This window comes from Spea bombifrons, chromosome 5 (assembly GCF_027358695.1).
Source record: "Spea bombifrons isolate aSpeBom1 chromosome 5, aSpeBom1.2.pri, whole genome shotgun sequence".
Taxonomy (NCBI): domain Eukaryota; kingdom Metazoa; phylum Chordata; class Amphibia; order Anura; family Pelobatidae; genus Spea; species Spea bombifrons.
In genome coordinates, this window is record NC_071091.1 from 74,393,785 (window position 1) to 74,413,623 (window position 19,839).

General features: G+C 39.0%; 1 protein-coding gene across 1 annotated transcript; it reads right to left on the reverse strand.

The window, feature by feature from the left end:
* Positions 1–1,211: 1,211 nt before the first annotated feature.
* RNMT (RNA guanine-7 methyltransferase) lies at positions 1,212–19,787 on the reverse strand. The gene is made up of 11 exons (XM_053468007.1): positions 19,693–19,787; positions 18,283–18,462; positions 17,806–17,941; positions 16,345–16,470; positions 14,778–14,890; positions 14,155–14,336; positions 12,896–13,060; positions 10,951–11,068; positions 10,102–10,203; positions 8,923–8,956; positions 1,212–2,607 (listed from the first exon to the last, which is right to left on the reverse strand). Exons 2-11 carry the CDS (start codon positions 18,427–18,429, stop codon positions 2,570–2,572), a joined length of 1,161 nt encoding a protein of 386 aa, XP_053323982.1. The 5' UTR covers positions 18,430–18,462; positions 19,693–19,787; the 3' UTR covers positions 1,212–2,569.
* Between the last annotated feature and the right edge of the window lie 52 nt (positions 19,788–19,839).

Below are 19,839 nucleotides of genomic sequence, written 5' to 3' on the forward strand. Positions count from 1 at the left end.
TTCATATTTCAAAATATTCAACATTTGCAGCCATTTGCACAGTTACAATGTTATTAAATGCAGGTTGAGGGTACAAGTATGACTTGAGCAGTAATCACAAATACAATTAAGAATAAGCTTTGCCTCTAAGATATATTTTATGATAACAGTTTATATGAAAATATAAACCATGGAGGTGTTTTCCATTCAATTACTTTTACTGGTCTTTCACACATGCACCTTCCCAGTGCTATCCTCAACAGTAACAGATCTTAAAACTGAAAGACAGAACCCAGCTGTGACCCATCCATGGTGTTTATTTTCTAAAGGGAGAATGTAAAAGAGTTTCCAGGATAATTGCGTTACAGCTAAAGGTGCAGGGACGAGGACCCCCTTTCCCCCCCACCCCTCACTAAAAGACATTCACACACACAATTTCACACACGCAAACACACACACACCGCCCTCTCTAACTCCCTTAACCTCTTCATTCTTACTTCCTCCCTCACTCCTTTACTTTGCCCACAGCTACTTTCTAGATGCTTGCACACACTGTCCGAGCAGCTTCGCTTTCACCGCGGGGACACATAACATTGTATTACGTGACCTCGCCACGTTCCAGTCTCCCTGAGTGCGCAGGTCCAAGTTGGATTTGCCCCTTTTGAAGAATTTGAAGAAATTGCGTTGGCAATTGCTCTCCTGCCCTGCCCTGCCCTGCCTCCAGGCTTCACTATACCAGAAAGAGAGTAAATTCCAGTCAGTTTCTGCTGCAGAAAGAGCTTGGCTGGCCCTGTATACTGAATAGTTAAAAAAAAAAAAAAGTGATATTTCAGTCACCTCAACTATTGAATTATGCATTACACAGGGCCAGCTCAGCACATTACTCTGGAGAAACTTGCCAACGCACCCAAAAACACAGACCCTTAGATCGGATCACACAAACACTGTGCAAGGCACTATTTTACTTTAACGTCAAAAAAACATTTAATGATGACCACTATGATTCAAGGGCTCCTAATTTTGATACATCTTATCATTACAACTAAATTGCCTGCACTCAAGCTGGGATATCCAAACATCCTGCCCTATTTACAATCCCCAAGGGCCTTTTGACTATATGTTAAAAAACACTGAGTTTTGGTTTGTCGGCCAATTCTTGAATAAAAGAACATTGTCTTAGGTGCTTCTTTTGCAAATCACTAAGCGTAAACTGCTTCTCAAAACCGATGATGTGAGACTGTAAAAATATTTATTACTGCTTTCAAAACATAGTGTTACACAATCTAGAAAATGGTTTGAAGACATCGCAGGGCATGCAAAATGCTGCTGTGCTGACATGTCAATGAGAAAAGCAAAGTAATTACCTTACTGCTCCATTAATACCATTTAAAGTAAAACAAAGCATCAAATAAAGCACTAACACGGTCAGGCTTAATTGCATTCTTCAATAACACTTTGCAGCCCATCACGCAACTTAAGACTTGTTCACAATAGATTTCGAAATGTGTGGCTTTTACAAAAAAGAAATAACGTAGAACTATTTGCTGCTTCCCTGAAATAGTTATGATTGAAACACAAGGGGTTATTTGCGCTGTTTTAACTCATACATAACCAACAGGGTGATATCAAACGGTATGCCGATCCTAAAACATTTTTAAAGAAACAACCAGGAAGTGTATCGTCAGCACTTGCCAATTTTGAACTGGGGGAGAAGAAATAAAATATTAGTTGTTCATTCACAGCTATAATATGTATTGGAATTGTAGGTAGATAAGAATCCCTGACTGATGTAGACGATGAAAAAATTATGACAAAAGGATATAATAAGAGATAACTACAGCAGGGAGTTTTTTTCCCGCTTTCTTTAGGGCTGTTGATTGCCAGGCTAAATATAGCCATTTCCTATTTAGTATCCATGACAACTTGATTTAAATCGGAGTCATTTTAACACCTGGACTGCCGGGGGTGTATGCGACCTGTATAACATCTGTGCATTGTTCACTCAAACAGGAAAATATCGTGCTCTCAAAATAAAGTAAAAATAAAAATTCACCTTGTACAATATCTATACCAAAAGATCAGGAAACAAAATAAATTAGATACTGTATCATGTGTGGCTTTAACAAGTATTTGAAAGAATAATAGATAACCATGTAGTATTTCACAGTACAAAAACACAATACTTAACTACACAGATTACCATTAGGTTTCATACTAATCATAGACAGTCCAACGTAAATACGCTAACTCTTAACATGGAAGACAAAAAAAAAAAAAAACACCAATACAAACACAGCCATTTTTGCACATATCAAGCAAAATGTTTCTCCCGCCATTAGAAATCACTATAAAGATTTCAGACTTGCTTAAAAATATACGTATATAAAAATACCTAATGTCCGGTCTTATTTACAAACACTCAAAAGTAACCCGTCACAGACAGGTGTTAGGAACTGGCACTCGACTGGTGGCGTTCGTCACACTTCCTATAATTTTCAACCAAAAAAATGTAGTAACGCAAAAAACAGTGTAGAGCAAGCATTCAAGAAGATCTGAAGGGCCCGGTCTGTCCACCGATGAACATGTGGATTCACTGCAGTTTTTCAAATGCAAACACTAAATAAATACCTGATAAATGAAAGGAGAGATGTTAAAATATTGACTGGTTGGTTGTATATCAGAACAGGTCATGGTTTTACACTTCACTGCACGGATGAGTCACATTCCTACAACATTTTCAAACCTTTTTTATGGAAACACCGTGAAAGATTGCATAGGACTTCCAAAAAGTAAATATTTTTTGAAAACAGATACATTTGCGTCAAAGACCTGAATACTGTTACCTACCATGTTAATGTGCAGAAATACACACCACTCAGAAGCTCTAGATCTATGAAGATTGTAACAACCAATGCAAATGAGAGAGGATTGTTTTAGGAATACCCATAGTGCTTTAAGTGTACTATATTAAATATTATATGTGTGTTACCAAAAATGAAAACATTTGTGGCAATCATGTATGTCAATGCATCCATATCGGAACTGATAATTTCCTCTAAATAACGTGCAGTTCCAACTACAGGGATCTTGATGATAACTGCATTTGGTGTAGGGAGACTATGCTAGTCACTAATAGTTTGCACTATGTTTTTCTAATACTAGTTCCCACGGATGACCTGTTGTGATTTAAGCCAGGGGTCGACAAATCTGGTTTGTATCTAGAAGCAGGCCAAAGAAAAAGTATCTCCCCCCCCTGCTTAAGCGATAAACCAGTACCGCTCGAGAACTGCAAAAACATCTTTCTTTGGTGGTGTCTCCAATCCTTATGATACAAGAGAACCATAAAGCATATCTGGGGGCAGAGTGGCACGCCTGGGGTCAAATGTGCATAACTGGGGGCAGGTTGGCAAATAACAGAAAATAATCAAAAATAGTCTACATGTGAATTAATATTTACCAATAAAAATTTTTTAGGTATTAAAACCTAGTTTGAGAAATAGTGTGTTTGGGTTTTTGTAGCATATTTTTTTTTTATCCGATTAATCGAAAAAATAATTGGCCAACTAATCGATTATGAAAATAATTATATATATTCAAAGTATTGGTGTGCAGTCAATGAGTAAAGGCATCCTTTTATTTTCCATCTATAAATATATATATTTCTCATTCTCACCATCAATGCTGATAACATGAAAAGCTGTTAACCACTATAGTTCAAAACACTTAAAAAAATCCCCAAATATGCCTTATAGCCCCTGCATGCCACTGTGCCCCCGATATGCCTTATAACCCCCAGATATGCCACTCTGCCCCCCCAAATATGCCTTTTACCCCTATATGCCACTCTGCACCCCCTACTGCGTGTACGAGGTCACATTATCGTAAGGAATCTATAACATAAATCTCTTACATGTGAAATCAATGTGTTGTCTATGGCTTAGAACCCCCTCCAAGATACGAGATATATCCTACCCAGCCTGATCATCTTCATATTACTCAAGCGACTATGAGCTCGCACCAGGACCACAAATGTGGAAAGTTTTAAGTAGGCTTGTAGTAGGATAGATTAGCCATATCTTCCATACTTCTCGAGGCAGTTTAACGCAACAATGTTGCGCCTTTGTTAAAATGTGCCGTGTTTATATATGAACCCTTACAACCACCCCTTGCCAAATAGGCATTACTGTGTAAACAAGTCTTGGAAACCAAAAAGATGACATCTCACCGCGGCGCTTGTAGACGTACTGCGGGTGCACAATTAGCTCACTTTCTGTGAAAAGATTTGTGACTGAATTAGTTAGAGCGTGTTGGAGGGGGTTGTTGGTCCTTAAGGGGTTAATTGTCTTTTATTAAGTGTAAACAGGGTTTCTTCTCCTGTCCAAGTATCATCAACATTGGTACCTTTTAACAAGCTATAAGTATTTCTGTGAAGCATGCGCAATGTCAAAAGAAACCCTTACTTCTTAACAGTGCAGAAAGTCTCTTTGGAACAAACCACTTCATGTAAGGGGGGGATGGAGTCATGTGGAATAAACCACAAATTTGTTAAAGAGGCAGCTGTGTATACCCTGAGGATATTTGGAACCAGGGCAGAACACCCCTATGGCCCTTGCACTGTGGTAAAGCAACCACTGGTTGTTTCAGATTATGAACAGTAGCAGTACTGAGCATAGTATTTACCTGTCCACTACAGGGAGTGAAATTGCGCTTTCAATTGAATTTGAAAAGACAAAACCGGCAGAGATTAAAAGGCTTTCATTTGTGTGCACGCTATACCCGGCACATAGCTGTGAATCTCTGCACCTGACCTTCTTTGAGTGACACCTGAAAGGTACACATTTCAGCCATCATGGAGCGCACTTGCTTCGGCACTCCTAGCCCTCGCACAAGCAGCAAAATAACATTTGCGCTTTTTGTATTTGGCTGGGCGCTCTTATGCGGCAGATCTGTACTTTCTATCTATGGGTTCGCGTCATGCCAGTCTGACAGCTGTAACACCTACAAGGTGATAGGCCCAGTACTTGCTGGGATAGGGCTGGCATGTTCAGTGATGGCAGAGTTTACTGCCATACGAGAGAGGAGAAGGAGGGAATTAGAAGGAGACCCGTCGGATCCAGATAGACGTTTCCTCTGCGGGAAAAGCCGGCGGTTTGCGCAGTTCCTAATACGTGGGATCCTGTTATTGGCTTGCGGGGTACTACTTAGTATCCCAGGACTTGTGCTACCAGACTGCAGGCCAGCATCCATCACAGAAAAAACAGCTAAAGTCTGTGTAGCTCGCATGCTGGAGATAGCCATATTCGCAGTATTCGGCTTGTGTTCCTGCATTGCTGCCTGTGTGAGCGCAAACCATCCGGAGGAGGACCCAGAAGTCGCCAGAGATCAGCCAGTTCGTGTAACAGCGGGTGACGAAGTCTTCGTGTTCCCGCCACCCCCACCTCCACACTCTGCAGGAGGACACGATAGGTCAATGAGAGAGGACTCTTCTTCCTCCCACAGCGGCCTTTTTCAAAGGGGCGACCATGAATCCAGCGGACGCGATGGGGAAAACGAATGCAACGTTCCACGGCTGTGCTGGCCGACCGTACAATACATCGACAAACGTCTCCCTTTGGAGCCACCTCCAAGAAACGAGGACATATTTCTAGGGCTGCAACAACTAATTGATAAAATCGATAATGAAATTCGTTGGCAACGAATTTCATTATCGATTAGTTGAATCGATTATTATCGATTATAAAATGAGGGTTTTTTCAGAGCAAACGCTCTGAAAAATCCCCCTCATTATATAATTTGTTTAGTCTGACTCACCGTCTCACAGCAGCAGCTCCTACTTACTCCCCCTCCCTGTAATCACTGTGACAACTGGCCCCGCCCCTTCCTTCTCCAGGCCAGAACCACATGGCTGTGACACTCATCTAACTGTAAGTATGTATGTATATATATATATATATATATATATATATAATGTGTATGTGTGTGTATATATATATATATATATATATATATATATATAATGTGTATGTGTGTGTATATATATATATGTGTGTGTATATATATATATATATATTTGGGCTACTGAAAGTTAGGGGAGGTGGGGGTTAATTTAGGGGCAGTTATGGTTAGTGGGGTGTTTAGGGTTAATTTAGGGGCAGTTATGGTTAATTGGGTGTTTAGGGTTAATTTAGGGGCAGTTATGTTAATAGGGTGTTTAGGGTTAATTTAGGAGCAGCTGTGGTTAATGGGGTGTTTGGGGTTAATTTGAGGCAGTTGTGGTTAATGGTGTGTTTAGGGTTAATTTAGGGGATGCTGTGGTTGATGGGTTCTTTAGGGTTAATTTAGGGGCAGTTATGGTTAATGGGGAGTTTAGGGTTAATTTAGGGGAATCTAAATCCTGGGGGCAGTGAAGTGACATATCTGGGGGTATAAGGCATATACAGTATATAAGGCATATGTGGGAAGGGCAGTGTGGCATGTCTGGGGAGGACGGAGTGGTGTATCAGGGTGTATAAGGCATATCTGGGGGTAGAGAAGTAGCATGTCTGGGAGGCAGGGTGGCATGTCTGGGAGGCAGGGTGGCATGTCTGGGGAGGATGGAGTGGGGTATCAGGGGATATAAGGCGGATCAGGCACAGTGGCAGATGTGGGAGGCAGCGTGGAGTGGCAGATGTGGGAGGCAGCGTGGAGTGGCAGGCATTGTGGAGTGGCAGATGTGGGAGGCAGCATGGCGTGGCATATGTGGGGAGGGCAGGGTGGCATGTCTGGGGAGGATGGAGTGGTGTTTCAGGGGGTATAAGGCGTATCAGGCACAGTGGCATGTGGGGGGTAGAGTGGAGTGGCAGATGTGGGAGGCAGCGTGGAGTGGCATATGTGGGAGGCAGCGTGGAGTGGCAGATGTGGGAGGCAGCGTGGTGTGGCAGATGTGGGAGGCAGCGTGGAGTGGCATATGTGGGAGGCAGCGTGGAGTGGCATATGTGGGAGGCAGCGTGGAGTGGCATATGTGGGAGGCAGCGTGGAGTGGCATATGTGGGAGGCAGCGTGGAGTGGCATATGTGGGAGGCAGCGTGGAGTGGCATATGTGGGAGGCAGCGTGGAGTGGCATATGTGGGAGGCAGCGTGGAGTGCTGTGGTAGGCAGCGTGGCATATGTGGGGGGGCAGCATGGCATGTCTGGGAGGCAGCGTAGCAAGCCTGGGCTCAAATGTGCATATATTGGGGGGCTGGTTGGGAAATAAAGACAAGAAATGTATTATCAAAGTTTTTTTATTCTGCTGTTTGTATTTAACATCATTTGTTTAGTAAATTATTTTAAATAAATTAAAAATTTACATTCATTTTTTTTATCCGATTAATCGAAAAAATAATCGGCCAACTAATCGATTATTAAAATAATCGTTAGTTGCAGCCCTACATATTTCCTACTCCGTCGGATCCATTAGAGAGTTCATCACCGTGTTACTCCGTTTCAGAATCATCGGAGTCGAGTGACTATGAGCTCGCACCAGAACCTTAAACGTGGAAAGTCTGAACTATTGGGGAGGTTTTTTTCTAACATTTCAACTCGGTACAGTTTGAGCTGGAAGCGTCACCCAAAATATCACATCTGACAATATCCAGGTCTGCAGATAATGGACTGAAATCAGACCGGGTTTTTTGTCAGTGCCAGCAGCGTACCCAACGCCTGTTGAAATGTTTTTTTTCCTCCCCATGAGACTTCCCCTTTAAATAACGGATAAATAAAATGACATCTTTTCATGGTTGCCTCTCAAACAGTATCTGTGCGTGTTTGTCTGTGTGTTGGATATACTGCGTGTACGAGGTCACATTATCGTATGGAATTAGGGCTGCAACTAACGATTATTTTAATCGGATAAAAAAATACATGTAAATTTTTCATTTATTTAAAATAACTGGATGTTAAAAACAATGCATTTCTTGTTTTTATTTCCCAACCTGCATTATGCACATCTGAGCCCAGGCTTGCCACAATACCTCCCAGATGTCACATAACTCCAGATATGCCACTCTGCCCTCCCCACATATGCCTTATATACCCTATATGCCTTATACCCCGATATGCCACTGTGCCCCCTGATATGCCGTATATCCCAGTATGCCTTATACCCCCAGATATGTCACTCCGTCCTCCCCAGATAAGCTGTATACCCCCCCAGATATGCCATAGTGCCCTCATAGATTCACAGGCTCGTTCACAGCACACTGAATACAGGATTAATCTTCACTGCCCCCAGGATTTAGATTCCCTTCAGGGTGCCCCCCTTTACCTCTAACTACAAATTAAGTTAACTTTATTAAATTAAATTAACCCTCAGTCCTCAGCATGAAATGAACCCTAACGACCCCATCAACCATAAGTGCCCCTAAATTAACCCTAACGACCTCATCAACCATAAGTGCCCCTACATTAACCCTAAACAACCCATCAACCATAACTGCCCCTAAATTAACCCTAAACAACCCATCAACCATAACTGCCCCTAAATTAACCCTAAACACCCCATTAACTGTAACTGCCCCTAAATTAACCCTTAACAACCCATTAACTGTAACTGCCCCTAGATTAACCCTAAACACCCCATTAACTGTAACTGCCCCTAAATTAACCCTAAACACCCCATTAACCGTAACTGCCCCTAAATTAACCCTAAACACCCCATTAACCATAACTGCCCCCTAAATACCCCATTAACCATAACTGCCCCTAAATACCCCATTAATCATAACTGCCAATCAGAGTGACTGCTGAGAGGGACTGTAAGTAGTAACTGCTGTGAGTCACACTGAATGAACCGGATTATAAAACGAGGGATATTTTTGAAGAGCATTTGCTCTGAAAAACACCCTCATTTTATAATCGATAAAAATGTTGCATCTGAAATTTAATGGCCATATAACATATTTTTACATCTAGTATGATACTTACTTGTGGCATCCCATTCAGATTTGCTTAACGTTCCCTTTGAAAAGAAAGAAAGATAGAAAAGTGTCACATTAGCTGCATATGAGTTTATGGGGCTGGCAAATATATTTTGCAGTCTTACAACACCAAACAATAAACAGGTCAATAATTAATAAACAAAACCTTTTGATGAGACTTCCCAAATGGAGCCAGTTAAAACATTGTAAATGTGCAATCAAGTACAAGCACTAGATATCGTTAACTTAAGTAAAAAAAAAAAAAAAAAATATATTTCTAGGACAAGTTTTAAATGCATCACTGGTCAATTATCCCTCCAAATTATGGTTTCAATTAGGAATTCAAAAATCATCATAATTATAAAAGGGATTTTTTTGTTCTATCAAAGTTCTTATAATTTCAGAACAAAAAGGCTTGTATCTTGTAATGAGTAAAGAGTAATTAAAGAGACACTCCAGTGTCCGCTAAAAGCATATTAATGAAGAATTACACTTCTTTCTGCGTACTTTATTGTGCATTATTCAACCTCAAAAAAAAACATATGCGAAAACAAAAGAACGACGAGGCACACATGCAAAAAGTTCTTCTATGCATCGCAATTGCGATGTTTACACTGAATCCAGCACGCCTCAGCGTTCTTTCCTTTTTGCACGTAACATTGTTGAGAAAAGGGAGCAGTGGCAGTGTTTAGGCGATGGCTGCACGGAGTCCTGCACAGAGGTACAGCCCTTATATATGAATACATTAAAGTGCATATGATGGCTGGATTATTCCTTTAACATCAACATCAGATTACATAAAAAGGCACATGTAATAAACTATATAGAATAAAAATAATTTGGGGGTCCACCATCTTATCTTTCCATTACATTTCATACACTGTCAGGAATTCTCACCTGTTCTCAAAATACCAGGATTTTGGCTAGTCTGACATTATGATTGCGTGCCGCTGGACTTTCAGGGTTTTCATTTAAACCTCTATTACTGTATCTAGGAGTTTAATCTCAACTGTGCAGCTGATATAACTGGCAGGTCTACATGCAGCAATAAAACGTAAAACAGACAAATTCCATAGTTTTTACATACGGTGAACTTCTTTCATTGTGCCGGTTTCCAACAGGTACATTTGAATGAATACAATACCTAAATATAAACAAAATGGCAACAAAAACTGAACTCACTTACCAACGGTAATCTGGCCTGGCCACTTTCTAAATATCTCTGTGCATGCTCATAGTCATCCGTGTTATCCCAAGATAATTTTGAATGTGGAGCTGCAGGGTATGGCTATAGAAAAGTAAGACCAGACAAACAATATATGAGAGTTGGTTTACCAAAAGAAACATTATCTCAATGCAACAAAGTTAACCACTAACTGCAAAATCGGTTACTTTGCAGATAAACCGATTTGTTAGCAATTCATTTTTAAACTGCCTTTTTACTGTGTATTTATTATGTTTTATTTTATTTTTTAATTCACATAAGTCCAAACAATGTTTTCTATTAAAATTAGTTACTCTACTAATTTTAATAGAAAACATTGTGTGGACTTATGTGAATTAAAAAAAAACGTAATAAATATTACTGTACCCATGCCTTTTTGCACTAAAGGCCGTATTTTAGCTTACATGAGGTTTTTTTGTTTTTTAAACAAAATTTACAAAGTACACTCATAATTTCCATGGAAAATTGGAAGGGACAGATGCAGCCCTCTAGAGTAAAAAACTATTAGAGTATTACTGCAATCGGGGAACAATTATAAATGGGGTTTTTTCTATTTAAGTATAGGTTGTTTTTTTTGTTTTACATACTACCAAGTTCAGAGAAAACCTAATTTGTCCTGGAAAAAAATAATAAAATCTAATGTGTGAGTAAATCAAACATGTAAAAGGAGAATCATGGTAAAAATGGCAAAAAAAAACTGATGTTGTTTGAGGTTGTAGATTAATCCCCTCACAATGTTATAAAAGAAAAAATGCCTTAAGTATCACACTATTAATATAGTGCCGTAGCCCAGAAAGCCGGTATCCTTACCTCTAAGGCCTTCATTTTTTTCAGCAACATTTTCTGTTCACCATTCTTGACCTTCTCTTCAAAAAATTCCTTAAAGGTCTTCTTATAAATTAGCTTCATGTTATATTTCTTGGCCATTCTGCAAAATAAATAGATGTATTATTTCTCCCCACACCTTCTTTTCCATTTCAATTGCAGTAGTACTATGTACCATAGTTTGCATCACTGTGACACCTGGTGGCAACAACAAGAATGGGCATCAGCTTGATTAGAGTGCCTACTTTTTTAAATGAAAATCTGCGTTAACACACTTGTATTGTTAGTAGGGAGCCTAGCATTGTGTGTCAAGCATATTTTTGTTTATTTGAGCAGAAGTTATATAAAACTTGCATAACATTTTGCAGCGGCGCCGCTTAGTTCCTGTTCGCCCAGCGTAGTTGGGGAAAACTAGCCTGAGCTGATGTCAGAAGTGCCATACATAAAGCGAGATCATTTTTGCCAAAAAAAATACACATTTTGCTATTTTTTGCAATAATACCTGTCTTGTGTACAGACATCGGACATGATTAGTAGCACAAATATTTACACTATTATATGTTAATGGCTTTAGGTCATGGAAGTTGAGATCTGTTACAAAGTTCCAGTACTGGCATATCAATTACTTATTGTGCTATGTTATCTGTGCTCCTTATACCATCTGTAAAAATTTAGAAAGTAGAAATCTACCGCTGCAGTCCACATGCACCATAAGAGCAGATGTCACACAAGCGTGTCTAGCAGCATAGAATACCTATGGTACACACAGCTACATGCAAGGTTTAGTACTGAATCCTTGTGCTAAGGCTAAATGAAATGAGTATGCATGCCTCCGGTGCCTGTGCAGAACACCCAGCGCGCGTTTCACTCACTGTACCTTTAAATTGGTTACTCTTTATATCGTATACATATATCGATGTACAATACAATCTTTTATTACTCTTTTTAATGTAAATAACACTGCATTGGTTTATCCAGTTTCCTGAACTAGACAATTTACTAGCCCTTCATGCAAAAAATTCCCAGAAGCCCTTTCCATTACATTACTGGAAAAAATAGCTTGCAAATGAGCAAGCTGTCCTACTAACATTCTCAAAACACCTTACAAAAGATGTCCAATTCAACTCTTTTAACCCAGACACACACACACTGTTTGACTACACTGGTTAACCCAAAATTTGTTCTCGTGGCCACTCTTGTCTTCCTACGCAACTTTAATATATCACATTTACATCCCTATCAAACTGTATCATATGTGTGCATCTTCTCATGACAGGTGACAGAGAGAGGCCTATTAAAAGAAAATATAAAACAGGGAAAATAACTTGGACGTAAAATTTTAAGAAAAAACTCGATGGCATTAAACTTACCGTATTTGCTCAATTATAAGACGACCCCCCAAAATTTGAATATTAATTTAGGGAAAAAAAGAAAAAAGCCTGAATATAAGACTACCCTATAGGAAAAAGGTAAACTACTTTTTCCATATTTAATAAAAACTAAGACTGTGCGATGCACGCAGACAACCTCCGCTACTGCCAGCACTTCCTCTGGGGCTTCTATGACTGAGCACCAGAAAGTCATGTGATGCCGGCGCTGCATCATAGAAGCCCCAGAGGAAGTGCCGGCAGTTGCGGAGGTTGTCGTCCACCGGCTGCCAGAGAGGAGGATCCAGGTCCCCTGCAGCGCTGCGTGGGATCTGGATCTTAGTCTTTTAGTCAGACCTTTATTTGAGCTCTAATAATAAGACGACCTCATATATAAGACGAGGGATATTTTTCAGAGCATTTGCTCTGAAAAAAGCCTTTGTTATAATTGAGCAAATACGGTATATTGATTAATGTATATGAACCAGAATACATTTTTAAGCTGTAAAAACAAAATGTATACATTGTTTTATAATTTATAAAAGTAAAAAGAACACACTTACTCAACCAGGGCAGGAAAATACACCAGAAATTCAGGCACATTAACCACTCCTTCTAAGCTGAAATCGTATTTGCAACCAAACAGAGGGTATTTCCCCTTCTCTTGAAAGGTCACTGAATATACTTCATTGCCAAAAGAACTTGTCTCTGAGGCTTCCAGACGCTTTCTGTGGAGGAAAGTATCAATGCTATCATATGGCATCCATGCATTTCTGGTTGTCATGGGTACATGGCAAGTAACATATTTAAAGACCAGAAAAAATAAATCAGTAAATCTGTTTGTTCTAGCAAAATGTATTTTTAAGTGATGTTTCAAGCTTAAACAAATAAGCTGTCAAAATAAATATTAAAAACAAGACTGCAAGCTCAAATGGACTGACTCTACTTACTGTGCGTCTAGTCAAACTGTAAACATCCACTGCATAAATCTGCATTACTCCCCACATACATACACACTATTTTCATATAATGTTGAGGAAGGTGATATGTTTACATTCATAAAGTGACATTATACATCGGAAAAAGGTGACTCTCTCAGAGAGAACGAAAGATTGACATGCTGTGACTGTGTGTCATTTGATTGAGAATACCATGTGACATACATATTACTTAATGGTGATCACCATGTTTGCGTTAGGCTGAGAGCTGACAGCATGTTTGATTTTGCGTCAATATAGCTGAAGCTGATTAGTGTGTTTGCATCCTTGTGGCAAAGCGTGGTCAGTATGAGTGATCATATTAACTTAGGAGCATAAAATTGATCACAAACATACCCTTGTCAAATACATTTTTTTGGTAGCGCATGAAACTAGAATGTATTTGCAAAATACAATGATGTCACAAGTCCACTGCTCCCTTTTTTTACAGTGTCTAAAAGGTAATAATGGTTTTGCATCTACCAATGTGCACCAAAGCTATAAAATTGTACTTTAAAAAGCAAGACATTAATAAATTTGCCATACAGTAAACAGGTTATTAAACACAATCACTAATTGATTATACATTCTCACTTGGTTGTATTAAAAGATTGATTGTCTTTAAGATAAAACTTGTTTTAATATATTCAGGTTTTGTTTCACATCCACTTTAGCACACTGGAAAGATTATGATAATCCATTTGAAGATTGTAATCCATTACTTCCCAAAGATGGCAGACAAGATTTGGTGAGGTACTAAAGAAAGCAATCTAATGAAATAGCTTGCCCCCCCCCTTACCCAAAATGTAAGAAGCAATAAGAGAAAAAGGATCAAGGGCACTTACACCAGCTCAAAGCCATCGGGAGTTGTGCCAATGAAATAGCCTCCAGGGCAAAGTCTTTCACAAGCATTTCTCAGCATCAGGTCAGCCTGCTCGTATGTCTCGAATGAGTAATGGTAAACAAACTGACAGCTGCAAATGTCAAATTTGATCTCTGGATTGCTGTACTTTTCAGACAAAAGCTCCTGAAAATAACATATCATAGTATTGTAAGAATAACAGGATCAAAGAAAGCAAGAGAAGCATATTTATGAGACCTATATGCATATTTACATCCACAATTATGCTTCGATTTTTTAAAAAATATTTCTGAAATTACTATTTTGTTCTTGAAGACAAAACCAACACTCTAAAGTTGAAGTAACTGAGCTCGTTTTCCAGGCTGGGGGGCATGTATCATAAAATGCTTAAAAATGTAATGCTATTGCTATGACAAACCGCTCAAAATGTGTGGGAAGCATCCATTCCTCATGTTTAATTGGTTTGGGGAAACTGGGGGGTGGGGTAATTTTGGATGACACTGTTCTGATAAATTGCCAAAAATGTGTGAGATGAGACCATCACACATGATTGATTGTATTATGTTTAAGACAAATAAAAACATATAAAAAAAAGCCCTCCAATACCTTTGTTGCATCTGCGGTCAGAAACTCAGCATCAAATATTTTCCCAGATGAGAACTGGCCTCTCAGCTCAGAGTAACGCTGTTCACACTGCTTCACAGAAACATCAGCTATATCTGTTAACAAAAGAAATCATAGAGCTCCATATTCTTTTTAAAAGTATCAAATCCCGATTCAGAAACTAAAAGGAGACGCAGTCGTGTTTCAAATAAAGTTTTTCACCTGTACCTTAAAATACACCAATAAAGTTAATGATAAATAATTGATGTTTTTGTTGTCGGCATTATCATAAGGTACAGTCATTGCAGAATATAAACCAGGGCTCATCAAGTCCTGGGCATCAGGTCGACTCAAGGTCATTACCTGGAGCCTGAGAGGTATGCCTGGCTGCGGCTCACCACCCCCAGATTTTGGGCTCCACGGCTGTGCTAAAAATTGTACAGCTTTACTTACAATATTAAGTCGAACATATCAGCAGATATAAGAGGGACAGAGAAAATTGTTACATACACTAACCCTCTCGCTTCCTCAGGCATGGCATGTAAGCTGACCGCTGCTGTCTCTCAGGGTTTGGCTATAGGGGGACGTCACATTTTGTTGGCACTGCGGCACCATGGAAGATTTACTTCCATGTGATGGGATGTCGCTTGCTGGCATATATTGTGCGTGGCTTAGATTGGAGATTTTTATATAAGGATTCATGCTGCAGTCAGAGTACTCAGTACTGATAATATTTTATAAAGGGGCTTTAATTATTTTATTGTATGGGATGACACTAGGTTAGTGTGTGTAAAATGGGAACCTTCAAGCTGGATCCACACACAGTCATTACAGAAACTTTTTTTTTTATTTTTTTTTTAAATCCACATTTTTGACAATGTCTGCTCATTCACCATTTAAATACCAGGCACCAGAGGGGTCAACCAGTTTTAGAATGTGCCAATATATTTAACCCTTTAAATACTGTCCCCAAACATTCTGTGTGGCTCAGGGGAGAATATCAGATGTGTCATTAATTTATAATGAATGTAATCACACATCCAATATTAAACATTACAAAGAGTTAAGAATATTAATTTGACATGTTGCTGTTAATTCAGGTGTCATGATGGATAATACAATTTTCACAGCTAAGGTATAATATTCCGTTTATAAACAAATCACTGTTTTAAAGTTCCCCCTTTATATCGGTTAATGGTTGAACTTTAAATAAATTAAAATAAAACCATCTGGGTTAAAAAAAAAAAACAAAAAAAAAACGGCTCCTACATTTTTTTGGCCGGCTCCTAGATCCAAACCAAATTTGTCTACCCCTGATTTAAGCTACAAATCAGTTGTTGACATCAACCTAAAACCAATCTGCAGGGACTTTAATATAAACATGTTCAAATTAAGCAAAGAGAGATAGTGTTAAATATGAAGCTTTTTAAATAATCTAAAATAAGCTATGGCTACCTAGCTGACAGTTCAAGTATTGTAATCTCCTATATGTCTGCATCATAATCATCTATAAAACAGATAAACATTGTCACATAGGGTTAAACAGAAAAGATTGGTCTGAAGTCCATACCGGTACAAACAATTTTATGGATTCTTCCCTTCTCCCACTTCCGTAAATCACCACCCTTTCCACAGCCTAGGTCCAGGACCGTGATATTCTCCCTCTTCGTCTGCCTCACTTTGTCAAGGAACTCACCTGCACAAAAATATATTGGCTTAATGGATAAAAAACTTTAGCAAACAGCTTAACAATACATATATATTTAACAAATAACACAAGTTATTTTAGAATGTGCATAGATTATTATAGATTATTATAATTACTTATTAATTTACATAGCGCCATAATATTCTAAAGCACTGAACAATAGGTAAACCGGACATAAGCAGTGTATGACATGGACAAAAAGGTAAGGAGTGCCCTGATCAAGTAAGCTCACAATCTAGTTGGGGTATATGTTAAAGATGTAAAGGAGACAAGTACAGACCATCAGAAAGAGGACAGCTAGGAAACTGAACTAGAGCCTGTCAGTTGATAGGCGCCACTGAAAAAGTGGGTCTTGAGGCAAGGGAAGAGTTTGATAAGTCTTTCATGAAAGCATGAGAGGTAGATATCAGAAGACAAAGATCATCAGATGAGCAGAGACACCAGGCAGCAGTGTATTTGGAGACAAGCGAGGAGATGTAAGCAGGGGTTTCACTATGAAGAGCTTTGAAAGCGAGAGTCGGGATTGTAAATTCTGAAGCATACATGCAACCAGTGGAGAGACTGAGGGGACACCTATTAGCAGAGCAATGGGTATGGACGTTAAGCAGCAGCATTCATGATGGAATGTAAGGGGGGCTAGACAGGGAATAAGTTAGGCGAGCTAAGACACACTGCAGTTATCAATACAGAATGTGGGCATGAACAAGAGCCTTACTTGCATCTTATGTTAGGAAGGGGTGAATAAGGGCAATGGTTTTAAGAGGTAGTTGGCACCTGACTGAATGTGATTTGCACTGCAATTATTGGCATGCAACATGTAATTGGCCTGATCCACATATAGAGTTTATCCATACACAAGGTAACAGCAACAGATGCTGCTCCAAAAGCATGGGTGAAAACACTGTGAAGATGATGTACTGAACATAGTTTTCCAACTAAACCGACAGTAATTTAAAATACAGATTTAAACACAAGTTTAAAACTACACAGCTACAAAAATCATGATTTAAGATGATCCACACAACTGGGGGGGGGGGACACTAAAAGGGATTGTTTTTGTACACAATTGTTCTGCTTTTCAATATGGTTTGCAAAACATGAACAAGCAAGTTTGTAAGCAGTTTGTAAGTAAGCAAACTAACAGGATAACATTGCTGTCTAAACATCAGTATTTAGTTAAACAAGATTTCGAATACCTACCTTCCTAAAAAAGAACTGCTGCCTCGTTAATTTTACTTGATTAGCCCAACATAATAATGATTTTTGTTGTAGAAACCATGAGTCTTGGCGGTACATGCGGGGCAAATAACTTCACCAACCTACCAATAAGAGCACTTTTCATCCAATTATTGAAGTTCCTGAGGTGTATAATGCGAGACTTGCTCCGTGCGTGTATTCCAACCTCTTTAAGTTCATTGTAATGTGCAGCAACTTTTGAGCTGTGTCCTTCCTCTGTGTGCTGTATTACGAAAAAAAAAAAATAACACGAATAGAATGCGTATTTGGCCTTTTCCTTTAACTCTAAAAGGAACATAACACTAAATATATCTTAACCTAGGTGTAGCTACAAGTTTATCGACAATACTGCAGTTAACTGGAAGGTCTTATTCTTCTGTGAAGCAAACAAAATATCCGAATATGTATGGTAGGCAGAATCTTTTAACTGTCCCCTGTACTTAAGCATTACAGGGGAGGGATATGAGAGTGTGGGCTTTTGCCACATGATACTCAGTTGGTTATTGTATGAAACTACACCAGATCAAATAACTAAAATGACCAATTTATCAACAGGATACTTACCACTCTCTTGGAAGGTGATTCTAAACCATCGAGTTTTCTCTTCCGTGATGAGGTTGCAGCTTTATCAGGGCTACCACCACTATCTCTTAAATTGGAATCTTTGCTCATTTGTGGTATCGCTTTTTGAGCAGTTCCTGTCTCATCCATTTTTATGAGATCTTTACTACAAACAATTCATTCCTGAAAAGAAGAAAAAAAAAAAAGGATTAAAACACAACTGTCGTCTTAAAAGGAATAAATGCATCCGTACAAGTATCCTAAAATACCGTAATAAAAAATATATATATATATTGAACCTCATTATGTAACAATTTGTTTGGGTGAGAGTGTTCTTGTCTACAGCTGTCACACAGTGTAAAGTTCCATGTACACATACCAAACATATAATTTCAAAGGCGTACAAACCATCAGATTCATAAAATCCAGAAACTGAAAAACCTTTCGGTGTTTAACCCCTTAATGACAAAGCCTGTACATGTACGGGCTCAAAATGCATTGTTTTCAATGGGTTTAGGGACCGCCCATTGTCCTTAAGGGGTTAATCATTCCCTAGCCGTTATTTTCATTTTATTTTGTGTTCACAAACAAAATATAATTCTGATGCACAATTTAAAAATCAGCCTTATGACCATAGGAACTATTAGAACGGCACTGCTCAATAGACAATTTCATCGGTTGCTATGCCGAGAACGCCACATTTTAATCTTTTCACCAAATTTGCTCTTAGTTTAAGATGTCCAAACATGGTTTAAGTAGGATTTGCAGTATAAGACATGAAGAGCGTCCCTAGTTCGGTTTTCCATTAGCTGTGCCGTACATGTATTTAAATACAAAAGTGCACAGATGTCTCTATCAAAAAATACATCACATGCTTAGTAATAAAGCTAAGCTTTTACAGCAAACAAAACGCAAAGTGCATCCTCTCTGATCAATTAACATTACACTCGCTTGTGAACACATACATCACTGGGTTATATGAGAATTGCTGGAAGCAGATCCTATTTAAACGGATGTGATTTACTGCAGTGTGCATATATGCTCTGACATATGTTATATTTAAAGTAATCAGCCCTATGCAATACAGTGCTTCAGCACTGCAGGTTTCCTTCCTAGTGAATAATGGTAATTTCGCATTTTCGTACAATTGGCTCTGTGGGTCTATGAATGGGTCTATGAAGTTACAAAAACATTCCTCTAACGGTGACGCTATCATATGAAATGATCAATAAACACAACATATATCTAAGTAAAGCCTGGGTTACAATTGTGGAAGCTACAATACCGGTCAAAACAATGCTTACTGGCCTAAAAACACATACCCACCAAAATAGTTGCAACAGGAATTAAGCCAGCAAAATGCAAATGAAAAGCTAAATATTTTGCTTCACTGAAAGGCTGGTTCCGGCCTACCATTAACGGTACACAGACAGCGAAACCTCTATGAATCACACATAAGCCAGAACCCGGACTCCAGTGTCTGTGGAAGCGCTCGTGCTTCCGTCGCAGGCATCATAGACTACGGATGTGTACGGCTCTAATTTACTCACCCACAAGCGC

Coding starts and splice junctions, on each gene's coding strand:
- RNMT (XM_053468007.1), bottom strand. CDS start 18,429: ATGGATGAGACAGGAACTGCTCAAAAAGCGATACCACAAATGAGCAAA. Junction 17,942..18,282: donor AATCACCTTCCAAGAGAGTG/GTAAGTATCCTG, acceptor TTCGTAATACAG/CACACAGAGGAAGGACACAG. Junction 10,204..10,950: donor AAAAAATGAAGGCCTTAGAG/GTAAGGATACCG, acceptor ACTTTTCTATAG/CCATACCCTGCAGCTCCACA.